Below are 23,881 nucleotides of genomic sequence, written 5' to 3' on the forward strand. Positions count from 1 at the left end.
TAACTATTATGTAGAAAAATAGATAAATGTTCAAGCTTTAAAATGATATAAACTTTATTTTTGTATAAACATTTCTTTGTATTTAAAAAATTAGGAGATTTTACTTTTGGGATTACTCTCATATAAGTAAGGTGATGCAGATGATCTAAAAAATTATCATCCTATTTCTTTGGTACCTGTAATTAGGAAACTATTTACATTTTTATTAAATAAAAGACTAGAAGAACGGATAATTAAATATGAGATTTTATGTCAGGAGCAAGCAGGTTTTTGACCTGGCCGATCTTGTCAAGATCAAATATTTATATTAAATGCACTGATAACTTACAGTCAAAATTACGAAAAAAAAAGAGGAAAGCTTTATGCTGTTTTTGTGGACTTTTGATCTTTCTTTGACACCATCAATCAAAGTTCTATGGGCTCTACTAGAAAGAATGGGTTTAAATAAACAGTTTTTTGGTCTTGTGATTGACATATATTCTAAAGCCACTGCAAAAGTGAAAATATTTTCTGAAACAACTGATTCATTTGGTGTCAACATAGGAGTTTTGCAGGGTGAGATTTTGAGCCAGCTGCTTTTTAATTTGTATGTCAACAGTCTGATAGTCCTACTCACTAAATCTGGTTTACCTGGAATTTGTCTAATCAAGTTGAGTTACATGCACTAATGTACACCAATGATACTGTAATTTTGGCTGACACTGCACTAATGCTACAGAAGAAAATTGTAATCCTAGAGTAATTTTGCCATGACTGTGGGTTAACTATAAATGTTTCAAAAACAAAGATAATGGTATTCAAGAAGGAAGGTTGAATGTCACCCAGAGAAAGATGGCTTCTGAACAACCAACCTTTACAAGTTGCTTCAAATTACATATACTTGGGAGTTTTATTTTCATCTTCCGGACAATTCTTACAAGCTAAAATTTTTACTTAAAGCTAAAATGGCAATAGATTCTATGTGGCCTATTTTCTCAAGAGTGAAAATTAACTTTGCTTCTACTTATATTAAGTTATTTCGTTCAATGATTTCATCTGTATTACTCTTTGCTGCTCTTATATGGGCAACCACTTACTATGATAAACTGGAAATTGTCCTTGCTTTATATTTTAGAAAAATTTTCACGTTATACAATAAAATTCCAGCATACAACTTGCGATTGGAGATGGAGTCTCTAGAATATCAGTAATTACAGTAAAAGTAATAATTTTATTTTGGATACGTCTCTTAAAATTAGACGATAAAAGCTACGTTAAACTAGCATATGATAAACTTTACAGATTGTGTTCAACGACAAAGGATTGGACATACAATTGGGCATCAGCATTGCAAAATCTGTTAAATTGACTTGGTTTTTCTTTTCTACAGCTATCTCAAGATCCTCATTTGATTGAATGTTATCAACCATTAATTATAAAACTGTGCTGTGAACAAAATATACAAGAAGATTGGTCTCTGTTAGAAAGTGTTGTAAGCACTTTCAGTTATACTGCAGCATTAAAATGACATTCATGTATGAAGATTATTTGCTTATGGACATGAATTATTATATTAAATGATTAATCCTTCATTTGAGATGTGGTCAAAATTATATCTTAATATATAATAGCAGACTAACAATAGATCCTGAAAAAATATTCAGTAACTGTACTATGCAAGCATATGAAACTTGGAAACATGTATTTCTTCATTGTGTAAAATTTAGAGATAGTAGGGACAAGATAAATGCAAAACTTACTTGAGCCTGTGACCGGTGTGAAAATAATCAATTCAAATTACACCGGTCACAGGCTAAAGTAAGTTTTGCATTTATCTTATATACACCCTGGTGTGTGTGAGGAAGATAAGCAGGGACAAGTATTTAGCAAGGTGGATAGGCTTGGAAAGATATCATTAATATATCATGCTTCTCAAAAACTGATTATTACTTGATATTTTACTTTGTAATATTTTGTACTAAATTATTAACTTGTTAAATATTATATTATATTACTACTGATTTTGTTTTTATAACAAATTACCCCTTGTAACGAACTAAGATTCACATAATAAAGAATTGATTGATTGATGGATGTAACAAATATTCTTACTGTTATTTCATGCATAGTAATATCCAGATTATCTGTGTTTAAAAGATAATATGAAAGCAAGTGCAGGTTGCATTAGGCAAGTTACATACCAATTTTAAATTGCAATTATGAACTTGTGCCCAAAAAGCCATGTCCACCCCAAAGGCATAACAATTCTGGTGAGTTATATAAAGGTTTTATTTTTGTTGTAGCATTTTTACGGATTATAAATCATGAAAACACAGTATTTCTTAATGAAATTCATTTTGTAATTGATGTGATCAGAGCTTATCAGTTTCCATAAATTATTTTAGTATCCTTGCATTTATTTATCATTATATTTATTTTCACTTACTTTAGATTCAGAGATTTTATGTAGTTATATATTGGGGAAAACGCACAAAATTGCTGCGTCAAATTTATCATAAAGGAACACACGTGGTAAAGAGAATACACTTTATTATTTAACACATTATTTCTGTACAAAGTGATGGAAATGCATTTCGGTCTATTTGTCCCTCACCAGTGATTTTTTTGTACAATTATAAATTCTGCATAATAAAATACATTAAACTTAATGTTTATTTATATTACATACATGCAAAACCCAGAGGAAAAATTAAGGTTACCTGAAACAATATTTACTTATGAAAAGTATAAAAAAAGTGTAGAATTAAAACCAAAACAAGAATGAAAATGAATTAAACTAAAAATGAAGTAATGGCAACCATAACTTTAAAATTAAGAAGAGTCCATTTATGTTGTCCTTACTTCCCCTTTCCTTTCTCCATTATCCACTGCATTGCTTGACATTCCATTTAATAGCTATACATTATGTGGATGTTACATATGCTATGAATGTAACAAAACTTTAGGGTGGATAGGGCAAGCTAAGAAGTGTAAACATTTTGGTTGGTTTTGTTCATTTCAGTTTAGTATTTTTTCATATTTCTACAATGTTAGTAAGTTTTATCTTTAATTAACTTTACACAAGTACCCCTTTTACCCCATTTTAATAGCATTTATTTTAATTTACTTAATTTTTTATTCTTAATTCATTTTTACTTTCACTCATTTTCTTTCTTTCTTGTTTAAGTTTTAATTCTTCCCCTTTTATCCAGGAGTCAAGTAAACATTGTTTTGGATAACCTTAATTTTTCCTTTGGGTTTTGTATGTATATAATATAAATAAACATTAAGTTTAATGTATTTTATTATGCAGAATTTATAATTATACAAAAAAATGATTGATGAGGGGCAAATGGACCGAAATGCATTTCCATTCTGTACAAAGATACAGAAATAATGTGTTAAATAATAAAGTCTATTCTCTTTGCCACGTGTGTTCCTTTATGATAAATTTGACACAGCAAAAATTGCTGTGTCAAATTTATCATAAAGGAACCCATGTGCATTTTCTACAATGAACATTGATAGAACAAGAAGCAATCAAGTATTAAAATAGTTATATATGCTAGGAAAAGATGCATAAACCATTATTTTAATACAATCACCAATTTTACAGGGTGACAATAATTAACCCGTACAAAGCTTGTAGCAATGCTGCACCTGAACTTTTTTACTGTCACCAATTTACATACTATTGTTTAATTCTCCATGATTTCCTGCCCGTGTAGATGTACTTTCGATGTAATAAGGGTTAGTTCTTTATTTTTTTAATGGTGTCGAACAAATGTTGTGCAATTTTGGAGCTATTCCGGCAAGGAAAGCATCAATGTGAAATTGTTCGTCTGCTCGGTGTTCCAAAAATGACAGTCTCAGATGCAGTTCGGCGATTCAAGGAGCTTGGCCACAATGGTGACCGTCCCGGACGTGGAAGAAAGCGCACTGTCAACACGTCTAGGAACCGCAAGATCATCACAAAGCGAGTTGACTGACATGCGAAGGTCTCCATGAGAAAAATTGCTCGTGAGATCAGAATCAATCGCGAATCGGTGCGGTTAATGGCGAAAAAGGAACTCGTACTCAAGCCCTACAAGTTCCAAAAGGTTCAGCTCCTCACTGATGAAAACAAGTGCGTGAGACTCCAAAGATCCCGTTAACTCAAGCGTCGGGCCGCAGGTCGACAATGGGAGTGCATTCTCTTCACAGACGAGAAGCTTTTCTCCGTACAACCATCAAAACGACAGGAACTGGTCCGCGGGGGCTCCTGGACGCTCAGCCGTCATCGAACATCACAAAATCCAATGTCAGTCATGGTTTGGGGCGGAATTTGTGCGAGCGGCAAGACACCCCTTGTTTTCGTCGATCAAGGGGCCAAAATCAATCAAGATGTGTACCACCATGACATTCTCGAGGCTGTGGTACTTCTGTGGGCTCAGCAGCATTTTGTCAGTGCGAAATGGACGTTTCAGCAGGACTCGGCGCCGACACACAGGGCGAAGAAGACTCAGGAGTGTGCAAGGCTCATTTTCCCGATTTCATCTCGTCTGCGGAATGGCCACCGTACTCGCCGAATCTGAACCCAATGGACTACAGTGTGTGGTCCATTTTGGAGGCCAGGGCCTGTTCTAAGCGCCATGAAAGTTTGGAGTCGCTGAAGCAATCCTTGCGCTGGGAGTGAGACAAACTGTCTCCAGAAGAGTGCGGCCCATCGTTGAGAATTTCAAAACGCGTTTGGGGCTCTGCATCAAAGCAAAAGGAGTCCACTTTGAAACTGGCTGAATATCTGATTAATACGTAAAGTATTGTCACTGTTATATGCTGTTGTTTTGCTAATTTTCATTTCTTTAATAAATTTACGATACAAAAAACTTGTACGGGTTAATTATTGTCACCCTGTATATAATTTTAAATTATCAAACAATTATTCAAAATTATTGATTAATAATTGTAATATCAAAATACCCTTATATATTAAAATTATCTTGCTGTAAATTTCAATTTATTTTTTTAAAACTGTTTAGTAATAAGAAGTAGAACTCACTGTGTACAGCGTTACAAAATATTTTTCTTCCAGTATGCCGTACACAGCAAGTTGTACTTCTTATTACTAACATTACTTGGCGTGAATAACATACCAGACTATGTTAAAACTGTTTAATAAAACTGGAAAATTTTTTAAAATTAAAAAAAAAAAAAAAATGATATACAGTAGGGTAGATGTACCAGTTTTGGCCAGTGTAGTACCAGTTCTGGCCAGAAAACAAATTTAACTTAAAAATATAATCACAAATGAAATAAACTTTTATTGTTAACTGTTCACACAGTTAACAATAAAAGTTTGTTTCATTGGACAGATTTGAATATGTGGTGATTATATTTTTAAGTTAAATTTGTTTTCTGGCCATAACTGGTACACTGGCCAAACTGGTACATCTGCCCTATTCTATATCATTCAAATCTGATAAATCAGGTGTTGAAAACCTGAAACTTGATGTGGCTCACTTAAAATTTTCACTGATTAATTATTTCAAGTTTCAGTATTAAATAGCAGCAGTACACTTCAATAAGCACAAATAATATTAATAAACTTTGGAAATAAAATGCAAATGTATCCTGATAATTTCATATTTTTTACTTTAAAAAGGAATTCTCAATCTATTTTAAAAATAAACCATTATTTGATTCTACTAATTCTACTTCACTAAACAGCTGAAAAAGCATTTATTGGAATCCTTTTGTTTCTTCTATATAGCTTTCTCTATAACTAGGTTAAAAGTTGTTTAGTCTATTTTGACAAGTGCCAAGTTGGAAGGACTATATTTCATACAATTCATTTCTAGAATTAAAAGAACAGTACAGTAGTTTAAAAATGACTCAACAAAGAAAACAAGAGAAGAAAAGTAAAAGATTGAAGAAAAGGGAAAAGTTTTAATGAATACTAGACAGATCAATAATTTTTTTGACAAAATCAACTAGTAATCAATCTATGATTTTCCAGGAAACTTTGCCTGTAAGTAAAGAATACAAAATATGGTATCAATGCTTTCATATCCTTAGTCTTCCTCTCTAATGCATAAATTATGAATATGCAACAAAGTCCCAAGAGTGCAAATCTGAGCAATTAACTGACCATTGATATTTGTTTTAACATGATAAAGTAAGGCACCAATAATTTTATTATTCTATCCAGTATCTGCTCTAATTCTTACATTAAGATTTCCATTAATAGAAAAGAAGTTATGAGGAAATATTAACTGAAAAACTGTTTGACATTCACAATAATATTCAATTCAAAATTTATTCGTAATAAGGCAGTAGCCAGTTACAAAGGATGTTTTTGACAACAATCGCTTGTTATTAATGTTAAAAAATACACTAGCAACACAAGTCGAACCAAGCATTATATTCCACATTTAGTTACCAATATAATTATTTTAATAACATCAATTTAAAGTCATTTCAACCTATACTGCAACTTGTAACTTTCTTCATACACATGGTTCTATAACATACAATACCATTAATTTATGTTACTTATGTATTCAATGAATTTGTTACATTAAAAATTTATGGGCATATTTATATAGTCTATAAATTATGTCTATCTTGGCTGTATGGAATATTTCATACATTGCTCTTTCATCAGTGCACCTTGTTAACATATGCAAGTCAAGATTGTGTGCTAGTTCCTTTGCATCTTTACAGCCACAAAACATGTGAAATTTTGAAATTATTTTTTGGCATCTTGGGCAGATACTCTTAGAAAACTCAATGAAATTATTATTAATTAATATTAATTCTTTGTTTATTCTAAGTTGTATGAAAAATCTTTTAACATTAAAAGCCAGGTTAGTTAACATGTAGTTATTAATAAATGGATACTCAAGAATTATGTTATACCAATCAGTTTTCTCTCTTGTGAATATGTCTTCTATGTCTTGTGATAAAGAGATTTCGAGCACATTTTGTATCAACATTTGGAAATGTTGTTCACTTATTTCAGGTAAATCTAGGAATATTTTAATAGAATATCCAAAGCGCTTTAAAATTTGTGCAATTTGTGACACCCAGTTTTTGCTTTGTACTTTAATCAAAGATTTTCGATACAATTGGTATAATAATACAGTTGAAAGATTTCGAGCGTCTCTTATTTTAAATAAAAATTTCATGTATCTCCTTATTAAAGTAGCACTCAATTTAAACCTGCTTAATTCCAGTCTTAACACGCTACCTGGTGTGTTGTAATCCAGCAAAAAAATCTTGCGTACAAACCTATTTTGGATCACTTCTAATTTTTGAAAGTTCGTAAGGCTCCAAATTGGGGCCGCATAGCCAATGGAATTCATTATTATAGAGTTAAACAGCCGGAAATGAACTTGGATGTTCTTTATCTTTGCCCTGAAAAACAATCTAACCATATTATTTATTAAAGTATTTGCTTCGGCGGTGGCTTTTTTGTACTGTTTATCGAAGGATAAATTGGGTGTCAAAATGATACCTAAAAATTTTATTTCCTGGACTACTTCCAGTTCTTCATTATTAATAAAAAACGACATATGCTTCTTTGGTAGGTTAGCTCCATTCCTGAATATCATGACTTTGGATTTTTTTGGGTTTATTTTTAATTTCAAGCCATCTAAATAATTCGTCACTAGTTGAATTTTTCTACGCAAGGCTGCGGCAGTTGGAGCAATGATTACTATATCGTCCGCGTAGGATAACGAATGAACAACTTGTTCTTCTATTATAAACCCATCATCTTCGTTCTCAAAACAATTATTTAAGTCAAATGTAAAAAAATTGAACAGATAAGGAGACCAAGGGTCTCCTTGCAATAACCCTCTGGCTGAGTCAAACGATGGCCACTGAATATAGTTCTGTTTGATTATTGTTTTGTACCTACCAAACAACAATCCGACAATTTCTGTTAGTCGTTCGCTTGCATGATAATATGTCATTTTCGATTGTAAGCCGGTGATGCTCACCGAATCGTATGCCTTTTCCAGGTCTAAAAAAAGTGCAAAGACCTTCCGTCTTTTCTTAATTAGCTGTAGCTGTACAATTGCTATTAGTATGAAGATGGCTAGTTGGGTACCTCCATTTTTGATATACGCATATTGAGTTTCATTCTTATACTTGTTTTCATCTATCCACTTGTTAAACTTCAACATTAGAACGGCTGTGAAAACTTTGCGCAGCCCTGACAACAATGCAATTAGGCGGTAATTAATTGGGTCTTTTCTATCACTGATTCACAATAATATTGATCTATCTTCATTTTTGAAAAGTATTCTGAAAGATTATATGTTGAGACAATTGAGAATTAGCTCAAGTATAATTAACAGTGTTCTAATTAAAGGTATTTTGAATAGAAAAAAATATACTTCACAGGGCTACATTTAACTAGAATTCCTATTCCCTTCTTTCCTTTGAATCTGTTAAAATAAATTATAATATATGAACTACTATTTGTTATCTAAAGAGTTTGTCAAATTCTATTCAAGCTGCCATCTCCCTCTTTTTAACCTTTCATCAAGCATGATTCTTATTCTGTGGATCGTTTTTCTCCACTCAATTCAGTTTCATACAACTTTTTTCTCAATTCTGGCATTTTCTTGCCAGTATTCTTCTTTGTGGCATCTAGCCAGCATGCTTCTATTTTTATCTTCCACTTCTTTTGTCATTTATCATACCCAGCATGATATTCTTTTCCAGAGAGATGCTTCCCATAACATAACCAAAGTATGATAGATAGTCTTTGCTTAACTATCTGACATTCCAAGAAGATTCTTGGCTTGACCTAGTCTAATACAGCTTTATTTTTAATTCTATCTGTCCATGATATTCTCAGTATTCACCACAACTACCAGAGCTCAAATGTATTGATCTTTCTCCTTTCAGCTTTCTTCACTGTCCAGATTTTGCATCCAAAATTATTGCACTAATTACTCTACATTTGGCTAATTACTCTATATTAATTACTAATGTCCTTGGCTTTTCCATATTTTGTTCATGCTGACCAATTTGCTCCATCCAAGTTAATGTTTGATCTCAGAGGTGCCATCATCTTTGTAGTTAATTTTCGAGTCAAGGAAGATGAAATCTTTGAATACCTCAGTATCTATATCAACAATGAAGAAATAATATCAGTATTATCCTGCTGTTGTCATTATCTTTGTCTTTTTGAAATTTAATGCAGTCTAACATTCTCGCTTTTATATTTAACATTGCTTTTAGTTCATTTAATTATTACTAATATTAATCAATTTTGTTAAATTATAATTATAAGTAATAACAATAATTTCCAATACAGTCTCTTCAACCTTAAAATTCCCGGTACATAAGACGACAGTTAACACATAAACTAACGTTTTCGATCCTCCACCGAGGTCTTCGTCAGGTTCGTTGATCATGGAATGCGAAAAGAATCGAACGCTTTCGAAGGGCACCAGGGGTGTATAGTATCCCGATAAGAGATCACAGGTTCCAAAGGGACCTGGTATACATTGGGTCTACCAAGAGATCTGTTCAAAAAAGGGTTTCTGAGCATAGATATGATGTGGCCAAAAAAAGACACACCACCGCCCTGTCGACGTACGCTACGGACCCCGATATAAGGGCAGACTTCGATAACACCAGACTCATTAAGAAGTCGTTTAAGACGGACCACATCAGGGCTTTGGAGACTCTTGAGATTTACAAGGCTACCAAATCGGGGAAATGTATTAATTTCAAGGAAAGTAACGTATTATCGTACGCGTGGCGATATGCCTCTGAGATACATCCGCAGTGGTAATCATGTTTTATTCCTGTCTATTAAATTTACGATGTAGCATTCGTCATTACTGCACGCGGGGATATTCGATTTTTTTGAATTTCGAAAGCGTTCGATTCTTTTCGCATTCCATGATCAACGAACCTGACGAAGACCTCGGTGGAGGATCGAAAACGTTAGTTTATGTGTTAACTGTCGTCTTATGTACCGGGAATTTTAAGGTTGAAGAGACTGTATTGGAATTTATTTGTACCGGTAATCACGGGTGAAGATTGTCTTTCTATTAATAGCTATGCCGGCTAGAACATACAAGAAATTAACGTTAGCCCTAACCAAAGCAAGGGCTAAACTGAATTTTCTTCTGGAATGTAAGAGGAATAACGTGTATCCCATGTCTATATACAGGATACGTCTACCATTGGGGTGTGAATCCTTAATACCGAAACTTAGATGGTTGTGTTTGAGGAAAGCTATTAGAACATCTAGGAGGAAAGTATACTCCTACCTCAACGAAGTGATCGAAGTAGAGGATGACCTCTTTGAGCACCACCGGGCGTACCTACATCTTGAAAATCAAAGGGTGGCCGTCTTTCAAGAAATATTGGCTAGAAATTTGGCGCATAATTACAAGAAGAAGTTGGAATGGATAATGGCTAAGCAAAAACCCAACAGAATAAAGGCACCCCCCATCCCGCTGGTATGCTGGGACGGCATTGTGCCCCCAGATTACCTAATCGAGACTGTGGCACACGGACCGATGTATACTCCAGGCTCGTCACAACCTATGCTGGAAACGGTTATGCCGGACATTGAAAGAATGGTTTGCGGATTGGATGAGGTCCGCAAGGAGCATTACAGATGGAGGGCGGCCATGAAGATAAGCTATGACCAAAGTAATGGTAAAGAGAGCATATGGAGGCAGGTGAGAAGAACCAAGAAATGGCTTGCAGAAGAACATGTTATTCTACTACGGGCGGATAAGAACAGAGTACTGGTCCTACTCAAGGAAGAGACATACAAAGCAATGTTGACGCAATACATCGTGGAGACAGACTGTGAGCAAGTGGCAGATAATTATGTGAACAAATTACAGGCGCGTGTTGTACGGTTCACGAGCACACCCCTTGCGAAAGCGCAAGGCTTAAACAGGGCGGTGGTCGCGTCACCAGATACACCCAGGCTTTTTGCTTTTGCGAAAACGCACAAGCCTACACCGGCACTCAGACCAATACTGGATAAAGCTAGAGCCCCCACTAGAATTCTGGAGAACAAGTTACACTTCATATTAGCTAGACATCTAGAAGATTATTCTCTAACGGTGAAGAACTCCAGAGAGCTGGTCGACGAGTTGAAAAGTACACAGATAACTGAGAACGCGCACGTCACGGTGTTTGATTTTCAGGCTCTGTATCCATCCATCAAACTCCAACCTTGCTTCTGCGCCCTTAGGGACGTCTTACTATCCAAGTACAACGTTCCAGCACACCGCAAGCATGTACTTGAGCTCACGCATCTAATGTGCTACAATTCGCTGTTTAGGTTCGGCAATACCACATATCTACAAAAGAGGGGAGTACCCATGGGGAGCCCTATTTCGGGCGACCTATGCGAATTAGTGTTACGGCGGTTAGAGAGGGAAGTCATTTCCAGGTTCACACCTGATATTATTTTGTACCGTAGGTACGTGGATGACGTGATTATCATATGGAAGAACGAGCCGAAGGTTGATGATTTTTTGCACAGCGTAAATGACAACCCGTATGGCCTAACGCTCAAACTTGATCAACTATCAGACACCAGAGTGCACTTTTTAGACGTCACCATTCAACTCAATATGAACAATATTGAGACGCGGGTGTACTACAAACCCGGCTACCTGCCTATATACATACCCGCTGGGTCTGAAGATCCATATCCATACAAGATAGCGGCGTTCAGGGCGTTAGTTAGTAGGGCATTCACCCATAATTCTAAAAGAGAAGATATGATCACGGAGCTTAAACACATTGAAGACATTGCCGCTAGTCATGGGTACGGAGGTAACCTTATCCGTAGTTTAGCCCGTAATTTCCTTGATACAAGTACAGCGCGACACGCCTCCGCGGTGCGGAGTGAGTCTAATTTGAATCCCGACCAACACCAACGCACGGTTGTACAATACAACAAACGTCTGCATTCCCTGTACAAGGAAATAGCGCTAAGGAAGGGCACCGAGTTGGCATACTCGAGGACGCGATCTATCTACTCGCTTCTCAGAAACGCTAAAGACAAATCAGATATGTTAAGGGCACCAGGGGTGTATAGTATCCCGATAAGAGATCACAGGTTCCAAAGGGACCTGGTATACATTGGGTCTACCAAGAGATCTGTTCAAAAAAGGGTTTCTGAGCATAGATATGATGTGGCCAAAAAAAGACACACCACCGCCCTGTCGACGTACGCTACGGACCCCGATATAAGAGCAGACTTCGATAACACCAGACTCATTAAGAAGTCGTTTAAGACGGACCACATCAGGGCTTTGGAGACTCTTGAGATTTACAAGGCTACCAAATCGGGGAAATGTATTAATTTCAAGGAAAGTAACGTATTATCGTACGCGTGGCGATATGCCTCTGAGATACATCCGCAGTGGTAATCATGTTTTATTCCTGTCTATTAAATTTACGATGTAGCATTCGTCATTACTGCACGCGGGGATATTCGATTTTTTTTGAATTTCGAAAGCGTTCGATTCTTTTCGCATTCCATGATCAACGAACCTGACGAAGACCTCGGTGGAGGATCGAAAACGTTAGTTTATGTGTTAACTGTCGTCTTATGTACCGGGAATTTTAAGGTTGAAGAGACTGTATTGGAATTTATTTGTACCGGTAATCACGGGTGAAGATTGTCTTTCCAATAACAATAATTTTCACGTAAGGCACATATCATATATTAGTATAAAGTAGACTGTTAATGTATCAATTTATATATGTTTAAATGTATACCTATGTCAAAATTCATTTCAGACCTGCTGGTCCCTCTTCAGTTGGTTTCTTTTATAAATGTATGTACAATTACACTAAACTTTAACCTTTCGACCAACATTTATTAAATACTTTATACTGTATAAAATTTTTTTCACTAATTTATTTACGGTTTTGCATTATTATTGTTTCTTTACAATTTTCACTTTCTAATTCAAAGTATAAATTAAAATTCTAATGTTACAGTTTTTAACATGTTTTTTTCATTCTGGTACTTTGTTTTCTTCCTCATTAAAACTAACAAAAATATAATTTTAACCATTATAATAATATCTTAAAATGTATACAATTTGAAAACGTAAAAATTTACTACTTACATTTGTATAATTACTTTTACATTTACAAATATTAATAAACCATCTATAATCACATAACCCTGTAACATATCATATTTTTACACAATTGTAATGTACAGTACATTCTTTTACAAAGGAAGTCACTTTGACAAATCATACTTTTATTCATGAATGTAATTTATATTCAATGATGTAAAATGATGTAAGATGTGAATCTTTCCAGAATTCTCTGGCATTCTGGCAAAATGACCATTGATACCATGTCTTTTCCAAACTCAGCTTGCGTATCTGGCAATTCTCTTTCAATGGTTGTATTTACATATCATTGGATGATTTTCAGAAGAATCTTGCTCACATATGGTATCAAGGCTATGGTGTGATAGTTTGAACAATACTCTGACCATCTTTCTTTGGAAATGAATATGATTTTTTCCACTCTTTTGGCCAGTCACGTGTTTTCCAAATCTGCTGGCATAACTATGTCATTGCTATTGCTGGTAATGATTTAAGCAGTTTAGCTGGTAGCCCTATTCCATCAATTCCTAGAGCTTTGTGATTGGCTAGTTGTTTCAATTCCCATCTGATTTCTTTCTCTAGGAATACTGGTTCCAATTCTAGTAGCTTGATTTCTTTTATTTGTTGGTTTGGATGGCCATTATTATACAACTGCTCAGCATACTCCTTTCACCAGTCATAAATTGCTTGCTGTTCACACAATTCTTGATTAATGGCACCTCATTGTCACCTTGCAAGCAAAAAATGGAGTTCAACTGTGACTGAATGCCATTTCTAAACTTTTGGGTTGTACTACATATATATTCATGAATATATATGTAGTACAACTCAAAAGTTCAGGGACTTGGCATACAATTTCTTATCTTGAATAGTTTATAATATCAATGCACAACCACCTACAAAGTAATTCCCTTGGGTGACAATATATTTCTGCCAGCATTCATACAGCTCTTTGAGTCATCAAATGAGGAAGAAGCAACATTATAGATGATTGCAAAAGATGTTTACAGAAATGCTTCCAAAACTGACAGAAGTCCCTGTATATATGCCAAGTTCTTGAACTTTAGAGGTCACACCATGTAAGTGTCTAGTAGAGTTCTTCCTATTGGGTTTCATCTATTATCTGAAACTTGATTTCAATACTGTTCTGTTTTGGTTTCATGCTAGAGTCATTCTGTCTTGTGGCTGTCCAGTTTGATAAGTCCATCAATAGGAAAAGTGTACTAGCACAAAGCATAGGGAATAAGTCAATGGACAAAAAGCAATCTGAATAACACTTTTATCTCTTCTTATCTCTCTTTGAAAAAGTGTTCAGCCTTCCAGAATCTACTCTATTCCCAATCATATGTACTGTACACCAGTCAACTGGTTAATGTCAGTTGCATTGTTTATAGTCATCCAAGTGTGTTGTGCAGTTAAGTATTCCCAATAGCCTTGACCTTTCTCCTTTTTTGCAGTGATGTTAAAGGTTGTTAGAAATCTGTTGATGGTTTTGCTGATGTGTTTTGATGTCATCAGTGCTTTTCAAATGCAAATGACATCTAGTTGTACTGTAAAAGTTCTGCACATTACAAAGTTCATGAAATTTTAAACACCAAAACAATGTTCTTACATTACATGTTGACATTTTTTGTTTGTATTTCTGTTAATCATCTTTTAGAAATGCCATTTCTTCCCTCAGCTTGAAGATATTGATATCTTAAATTTCACAAAATTATCTATCTATACAAACAATGATCAGTTGAAATGCATCAAAAAATGTTTAGAAAATTTATTGTATCCTTTTTGACATCTTAAATTTCTAAAAAATAATTTATTACTAAAGGTTCTATCCCATATTATTAAAATTATTATTAATTAGAAAGGAACAACTAGACTACAGAATAATAATCTGAAAATAAAGCAAAGAGCCTTTGAAAACAAACAGTTAATATCTGACATAAGATTTTGATTTCAGTGAACTCAGGTGTCCAATTCTACATTATTTTCAATTTAAATTCCAAAAAAAAAAAAAAAAACCACAATTGAATTGAATTGTATGACAAAATATTACATTGAATTTTATGTATTCCTTTCTAAAGTATATAGATAAAATATATTAAAATTTGATTAATACATAAAAACAATGTTCTTTTGTGTATAAAGTAATAAGTTAAATACATTATTAATCAGTCAGAGATTGAAATATAACAAAAATATATTTGAGGAAAAAGCACAGAATTGCTGTGTAGAACTTGTCATATAGAAACACATGAAAAAGAGAATAGACTTTATTTAGTATTCCTGTATGATAAGTTCACAACACAACAATTTTGTGCTTTTTCCCCAATGAACATAGAAAGAACAAGAAGCAATAAAGTATTAAAAATATATTTATTTCCATAGAAATCTTAATTTTAAGGTTTTTACTTTGGCTTATATTATTGAATATTCAACAATATAAGCCACAGTAAAAATTATTAAATCTATTTAATAATTTAAACACTTACAGTATTTTTACATCAATAAGATAAGAAACAGTTACAATTTTAATTGGAAATAAAAAAAACTAAATTGTTGATTTAACAGTTTTAACATTTAAACTGAGTTTGCATGGGAAAAATATAGGTAAATTTTTATAAGTGATTTTCAGTTTCTCATTTAAGATAGAAAAAGTTAAATTTTTATCTAAAAATAAATACTTTTTGTCCTCACATTCACATCTTAAAAATTCAATGAACAGTATAAATACATACTAGTTCAATTTTTATACTAGTGTGAAAGGAAATTCAGGATATTTATCTATATATTAATAGTGTGACCAAACAGTTCTGACTTTGTCTGTTTTTAATATTTGACTGTAGACCAATCTTTGAATAGAGCAATTTCATTAACATGTCAATATAATATCAGCAATTTACAGATCAATAAATAAATAAATAAATTTAAAAAAATAACCAAGGTTCAATTAGTTTTTAGACCCCATTTTTATTGATTCTGCCTGGTTGGCTTGTGAATAATATGATCTGCTTAATATTTATTTACAGGTTTAATAAATTAATTAAAATACTGCCAATTTACAAATCCATTCAATCGAGTTAAACCAAGTAGGAAATCATGTCCAGAAAAAGTCAAATAGATAATTTCTTCAGAATAAGAAATTTATATAATTACATAACATTTTGTACTATAAAAATACCTTTATACAATATATTGTATTTTTAATAATAAATAATTTATCCACTACTTCACATTTATTATATAAAAAATAACTGATTTTATACATATTTATTTTAATATTTAATTTTAAATAAATAAATAAATTTATATAAGCCTATATATTATAATATTTTGAAATTATAAATTTTGTTCACATAAGTCTGTATTATAAATAAAAGTTATAATATTCATTTCATAATATAAAGTGAAAAGTTCAGAGCATAATCTACAAATTTATTCAAGTATAAAAAGAAAATATATGTTCAACCTAGCAATCAATTAGGGAGTTGAAATTAATTACTAATATATTATTGTAAAATTCCTAATAAATGACTTTATTATGTTTCTCTTGTAAAATATAATGAAACAGTTCAAAAAGTTTTCGGTATCAAAATAAAAAGAAAAAGACTACAAATACATTTTATCATAATTTATAGTATATTATCATTCTTTAAAAAACTTCTTAATTTCAGGTTTAATTTTGGAATAAACCACAACATAAGTAAACCTCAGATACTGTCTTTTTCATATGTACTGTACAGTACTATACATAATTATAACATTATTCATCATATCACCTATATATTATTTAAAATTGTAGATTTTATTTTTACATTTTACATTAAAAACAAAAATAGTTTTCTGTAATTATAATTATTGTTATAAATATTTCTATATCTAAAACCAAAAATCAGTTAATTGTAAAAGCTACACATGTTGTTTGTTATTTGTATGTTATTTAAATTGAAATTAAAATAAAATATTTATTTTTATTTTAACAGAATTTTCTAAGATTAATGCTGTTATAAAATAACTATGATTTGAAATGAAATGAAATGTAAATAAAATTTTTAAAAAGTAAAACATGTTTTAAAATATAAAAAAAATCCAACAATTCTGAAACACTCAAAATGTATGAAAAAAAATAATTCTTTGTAAAATTTAATAAAAAATTAGAAATTTACTACATTTAGTTATTTAAAATGTATCCTTTACTAATTGCAATGGCATAAGTATTTTTTTATATAACTTACATAAGCAAAAATTTAATTAATATTAAAAATCTTAATTAAACATAAGACAACAATAATAATAATAATTGATTGACACTTGATCAGTACAAAATAAAAACGTTAATTTTTATATTGTGTTCTTTATAAATAAATATATGCATTTGAAAGCGATGTTTTTACCGTTTATAGGAAGTGACGTGAATGCTCGATTAGAAAATATGATTTAAAAAGTTATATTAAAGCACAAGACTATGTGGGAAAGTATCCATTCGGGATTCAATCTGCTATGTTAATAAATTCTTTGAGTAGGAATGTCAAAGCAAGTGATAGTTAAGAATATAATTAGGTCAGATCGCGCTACACAAAAAGCGTGACGCGGAAGTAAATCTACAAACAAAACAAATAGTTATAAATAAAAATTTAAAGAAACAGACGATCGGTGTTGATATAAATAGTAAAACTCTCTTCTCATTACAAATTGAATCTTCCAATGACGATCGAAGCCTAAAATTAGGCTTATTTTGACTCAAGATATTTGAAGTTTTGGAATAGCATAAAAAAATAAATAATTTGTAAATAACTTACTTGTATAATTTAAGATAGTTTGAGATGCAATTTCGATTGTTTTATACATAAATGTAAGATGTATAACATTCTTTGTAAGCCATTAAATATCCTAAATTTTACTTTTGCCTTTCAACCTCACAATCTTGACAACGCCTCAGGAAGCGCCAAACGATTCTGTTTAAAACATCTGATTGGTTATTTTTCCTCAAGTAGGAGGAGTTACGGAACGTGATAGCGCAGGGGCGACAGCGCGCCCTCTGACGGTACACGTCACGGTCTGCTCCTTCCCCCCGTTGATGGCAATTATTTGTAAGCCAATCGGCATCGAGTACAAATTAATAATAGTCAGAAGCTTAAAGCTTATTGGTTATAGAATTTACCAATAAACGACATGATTTTCTATGTTGGACGAGTTCAATTGTTTAGTTTCGAAGGTGACTTGGGTTGATTTGGGATGGACAGTAGGTAGAGGCGACGACTGAAATTCTTTGTTCTGATAATCCGATTCACAAGTAAAAAAGATTAGCAAGACGAAACTAACGAAACAAAATATTCTATTACCATATATAATATTTTTAATTAGGAAAAAATTACTAATTTATATTAATTAATAATTTTTATTTCGCTTATCATCCCATCTAGAAACGTATTTGTTTTTTATGGTTGCATTAATTCTAAGAAAATTTGTTTTATCGTGTTTTATAATAAGCACATAAATTACATACGATTGTTATTTTAAAAACTTGTTTATAGTAATAGTACAAAGAAATATTATTCCATTTGATTTATAGATGCAAAGTCCAAATAGAGGTAACCTTTATATTAGTAGAGCTCAAAGGAACAATATTTATACTGTAAGTCATGACCTGTAAAATGAGTCCTGTGGTTGTAATTTTCTTGTATAGCAGACTTCGCTCATCAGGAAAGAGACAGCGTTACAGAGAAGGGAAGGAAGGCGACCCACCATTAAGTGCCTACCAGCCAAAACATGTTCACCCTTCGAGCAGCTTCCACTAAAATATCTCCCATCCTATTCTGCTTCTAGAATACAAACCAGATTTCGATTTGCTCATGCTTGCAGAAGGGTGTAACCTAACTTTTTTTTCTTTCTTTTACTTGAAAGTTAACTTTATTATATGTTAAGCTTTAAAATGTTGTTTCTATTTTAAATGGGATTATCGATCATATTTGGTTTTTATGTCAATGTCATTTTATGAATTAGTTTTTATTTATACGATAAGTTTGAATTTTATAACTTTGCATAAACACATAAAAAGTGAATTGTTTTTATTTTTATATCAGTTTATATTTTATATTTATTGCATTAAATATAAAAAAGGGAATATTTTTTACCATAATGACGTTTATTAATTAGCATAAATATTTCATAGCTTACGGCATTTATTTTACAATTGATGGTTTTGTATATACTGAAATTATACGTTTAAATATATAGTTTTTAACTTATATGATAGATCTTAGTCTATAAGCTTTATGCATATAATCTCTTTTTACTTTTAAAATCAGTGAAACGTATTAGTTAACTTTCAGATAAATTATATATTATATTTGATCTATTAATTTTTAATCTTTGATATTTTATATCCTATTTATATTATGTAATAAACACAACTTTATTTAATCATTGTACTGCACCGTACTGTACTGTACAGTACATTTGTGTGTGCTATCTATACGGAGCAAGTTAATAAATTATTTATAAAAGTCTAAACATTTCTTTTAAAATTTAAATATGAGCATAAAAAAGCAAAGAATTTTAACATTTTATATAAGAAAAGGCTTACAAAAAATTTGAAAATTCTTGTAAGTTAATAATAAAACAATATTGAGAAATATTGAATATTGATTTTATTTTATTTTTATTTTTTACTTGGCCTTGTTCCAACATTATCAATAGGGTCTACATTTATAATTCTTATTATTAATTATTGAATTAGCACGTTAAAAAATTTGTAGATAGACTAGATATCGATTAGAAATTATTTTAATTGAAACAGTATGGTAATTGTAACCGTATTAATTTAGATTATGCTTGATTTTATTTCTTTTCCTTTAAAAATTTATAAGATTAAATAATGAAGTATAAATAAAACTTTATTTGTTCACAGTAAGGTATATATAATTCTTGATTGTTTTAAAATTTATATTTAATATTTATTAATGCTTTTGTTTATTTAATTTCTAGGGAAAATCATCTTACGTTTAATTGTAAGTTAATAAATAAATATATATATAACTAAGTAATAATTTATTAATCATGATTTAATCATAATCTACGATTTTAAATAAATGAATAAATATATATTTACAACATAATTTATGAACAATGCGTTATTCTGTAATTAAAAAATTTTAAAATAAGTAACAATCATACGTGTTGTGTTTTAGCACGTTATTGAAATGGATAGTATTATAAAAAAAATAATAAAAATAATAATAATCAACACTGTTTTTTCATTTAAAATATATTTTCATTATCTTCAAAACTTAAACAAATAAAAATAAACTGTAATTCCCAGTTATCTACAAAATTTATTTCTTTTAATTATTATAATAATAAATAATAATAAAAAAATTAAAATTTTATTCCATGTTATCTCATTTAAGATTATTATTAATTAATCATATTTTTAAATAATTAAATATTCACAAAAAAATATATACAGTAATTATTAATAGAAAATTATGCTATGAACAAAAGGCGTTAAATCAAAAATACTAAGTTATATATATTTTTAAACTGTCTAATTTAATTAAATGTTGTTTGCATGTATTAAGCAAATTCGATTAAAATAACACGTTCAATAAATATGAAGTTTTACACTTATATAGTAACTGCAATAATTAATAGTGGCTGAAATAAAACCAATGCATTTCTTTTTTTTTTCAACTTTAGAGTAAATTACTTCATTCTTTGTGTTTAGTAATCGTTCTTTCTTATATTTATTTATAAAAAATCGATTAAGTAAACATTATTAATGGTAAATTCAAAGAAGCAAAATATTTTTTAAAATAAGAAAAGAAATGAAAAATTAACAAAAGATTGGTTCATTTAAAAAGAAAAGGAAGCTAAACGTTTTGCTGTTGACCAATTGGAAGAGATAGATGTGTATTACGCATGCGCTAAGCACCCCATCTGCGATGAGTCACTCGAGGCGAAAATAAAGTCGTCCCTGGATGCCGATCGTAATTAGGAATAATGACTTTTTTTTTTTATGTGAATAAATGTTATTAGATATACTTATTTAAACATAATTCTGTAAAATAAAAATTTTTATTTGTTTCCTGATAATTTTATTTTTAATTCGACAGATTTATAAATTATCTATTGTTATTATGGAATAAAATATCAATTATATTGCAATATTTTACTTTTAAAAAAAACTTCAATAAAACGTTAATTAATTATAATTAATTAACTCGCTTTGAATAAATAATTTTATTTAATTAATTTTTTAGCAAGACAAAATCTCGAGAGGATTTTTTAAAATTTATTTTATTCAATCGAAAGTTTAATTTTCAATTTATATTTTATATTAAAATAATTTTCTACATAAACTTACACCTACATAATTTTTTAATCGTACTTAAATTAATTTATTGATATTAATCTCATTATTAAAGTTTAATGATATTTAAAATATACGTTATTTTATATTTAATTTTTAAAATCGATTTTAAAATACATAATTTTTTTAATTTAATAAAAATTCTCAAGATTAATATAAATTATTAAATAAAAGATTTTAGCACAGTTTATATCGTTTTCATTTAATATGATATATATTATATTTATATTTGTCAAGCATAAAATATAAATGTAGCTCAATTTTATACATTTATTTTATATGATTTATTTGTTAATCTATTTTCAATAAGTCAATTGCAGAAGTATTAAATTATAATCTGATATGAAATAAAATTTTAAAAAATGGCACGCAGTTTAAAAAAGTAGCAAATAATTATAATTATAAATCTAGAATTGATTATAAATTTACATCTTATAAATTAATTCATTTATGTGTCTGAATTGAGTATTTATTAGACATAAGCACAATTATAATGTTAAAACCAGAAATTCTGCGGAATTTCTATTAAAATGGTCTCTGAATTTAAAATCACTACGTTCATGCATTTTGAAATAAAAAATTTCCATGTTAGTATTAAAGTTATTTAAGTGAGATAACTTGATGTAAGCTGGGATAATAAATATAAAAATCATCATATAAAATACATATAAAAATCATATTTATTCTTATCTTTTTATTAATGTAGGCCTTACGTGTAACGATTTGTAATTTGTACTAAATGATAGGCGTATTTTATAAATGTATAACGCCTCCATCATTCTTTTTTTTTCTTTCAAGTTTTAATTAATTATTTATATAAAAATATATTTGTATTGCTTAAAATTTTAAATAGTGTTGTAATATCTTAATTAGTTTTATTTTTCAAAATACTTTAATGTATTTCTAAGTGTAAAATATACTATAATTTCTTATTATGTAGTACAGTACCGTACTAATAATTAAGCTTATATATCATCATTATTTTTAGAGATTTTTATAAAGTAGCAACGTTTAAATTAAAATAAATATTTAAAATTAGGTCTTTTAGTGTTACATAAAAATCAAAATTTAGTTTAAAATTTGAAAAATGAATCCGTTTAGTATGACGCTTGAATAATGGGCCTAATGGCAAGGAGGCGTACCTGAAAACTGAGGGCCTCCCCGCAGCGAATAACAAATCGAGATTTATCGAACCTCCGGGGATTTATGGTAATGGGATTTAAAGATGTCAGGGCCCTACACACCTCGGGGTCCTCCCCGCGCTGCGGGATCGCGGCACTTATCAATACATCCCTCCTCTCGAGCCTAGGCCTACGCTTTGAGGCTATAAGGTTACGGTTCTTTGAAAATTAAAAACCCTATACTATATTATAAATGCCTATGTAAAAATAACTTCAAAATATACTAATGTTTAAAGTAGCTTAATTGAAAACTGATAGTAAATACAGAACTGTGATATCTTTTTAGATCAATAAATTTAAAATTAGAAAATATTTATAACATAATAAATAGTCCTATCATAAATCACTGAAAGACAGTAAATTTTTAAAGACAGATATTAAGAATATAAAATAAATATAGTTATAACAATTTCTATATGTTATAGAAATTATCAGAAGGCCTGAAAAAAATAATAATAATACAGTAATAACATTTAATTTTAAATTTATATAAAAACATAATACAGTAAACGAATAAAATATAATACAATAAATTTTCTGCAGTCAGATTAATAATTTAAATTTAACAACATTGTTATAAACTTATATTGAAAAAAAGAAAAAAATATAACAACATAATTTTAGAAATATGGAAACAAATAAAATATGCTTAATGCTTTTCTAATTAATATTTGAAATGGATTTGTTCATTCGAAAACCGAGATTTCAACTTAGTAGGATAAAGATGGATAGGCCTAAACATTCTAATTTGGTGACTCGGATTTGATATAAAGATTAATTTAAACTTTTTAAAAATTTCCGAATTAAATTTTGTAAAATAACGTATAAGTTTAATCATTATTTGTGTCTATAACTAGAAACATTAAATTTATTTATAAATCTATCTAATCTAATTTTGAATGAGTCAAAACTTTCTTAATGATTAATATCTTTTTACCAAACGTTTAAGGCATAAATAACGGTAAATTTACTAATTCATTGCATTAGAAACCATTTTATATGTGATAGATTTATTAAATTTGTGTAATATAAATGCCAACTTACATTTATATAAGCTTATACAAATTGAATTTGCTTGCAGAATTTCGTATTACATTAAACACTGAACAATGTTCATAATCTGCATAGTCAAGGAAGAAAAAGAAATTTACGTGTCATAAAATTGTCTTAAAAGCACAAATTCAGTTTTAAAAAATTAAAATATACATATATAAGTATTGTTCTCATAACGATGTGGACGG

General features: G+C 30.2%; 2 protein-coding genes across 2 annotated transcripts in view; one reads left to right on the top strand and one right to left on the bottom strand.

Moving 5' to 3' along the window:
- The window catches only part of LOC136982186 (polyhomeotic-like protein 2), a 161,480-nt gene extending 143,351 nt beyond the window's left edge, over positions 1–18,129 (bottom strand). Inside the window, exon 1 of the mRNA XM_067278620.1 lies at positions 17,888–18,129. The gene's annotated coding sequence lies outside the window, so the exon portion shown is untranslated. The remainder of the gene's footprint in view (positions 1–17,887) is intronic.
- On the top strand, positions 10,044–12,389 carry LOC136982572 (uncharacterized). Its single transcript, XM_067279099.1, has one exon. It carries the CDS (start codon positions 10,044–10,046, stop codon positions 12,387–12,389), a length of 2,346 nt encoding a protein of 781 aa, XP_067135200.1.
- Positions 18,130–23,881: the final 5,752 nt, after the last annotated feature.

Source organism: Centruroides vittatus, unplaced genomic scaffold, assembly GCF_030686945.1.
Source record: "Centruroides vittatus isolate TY-2023 unplaced genomic scaffold, ASM3068694v2 contig_1168, whole genome shotgun sequence".
NCBI classification, from domain to species: domain Eukaryota; kingdom Metazoa; phylum Arthropoda; class Arachnida; order Scorpiones; family Buthidae; genus Centruroides; species Centruroides vittatus.

Excerpts from the sequence above, each read along its gene's own strand:
- LOC136982572 (XM_067279099.1), top strand. The coding sequence starts at position 10,044 with ATGCCGGCTAGAACATACAAGAAATTAACGTTAGCCCTAACCAAAGCA.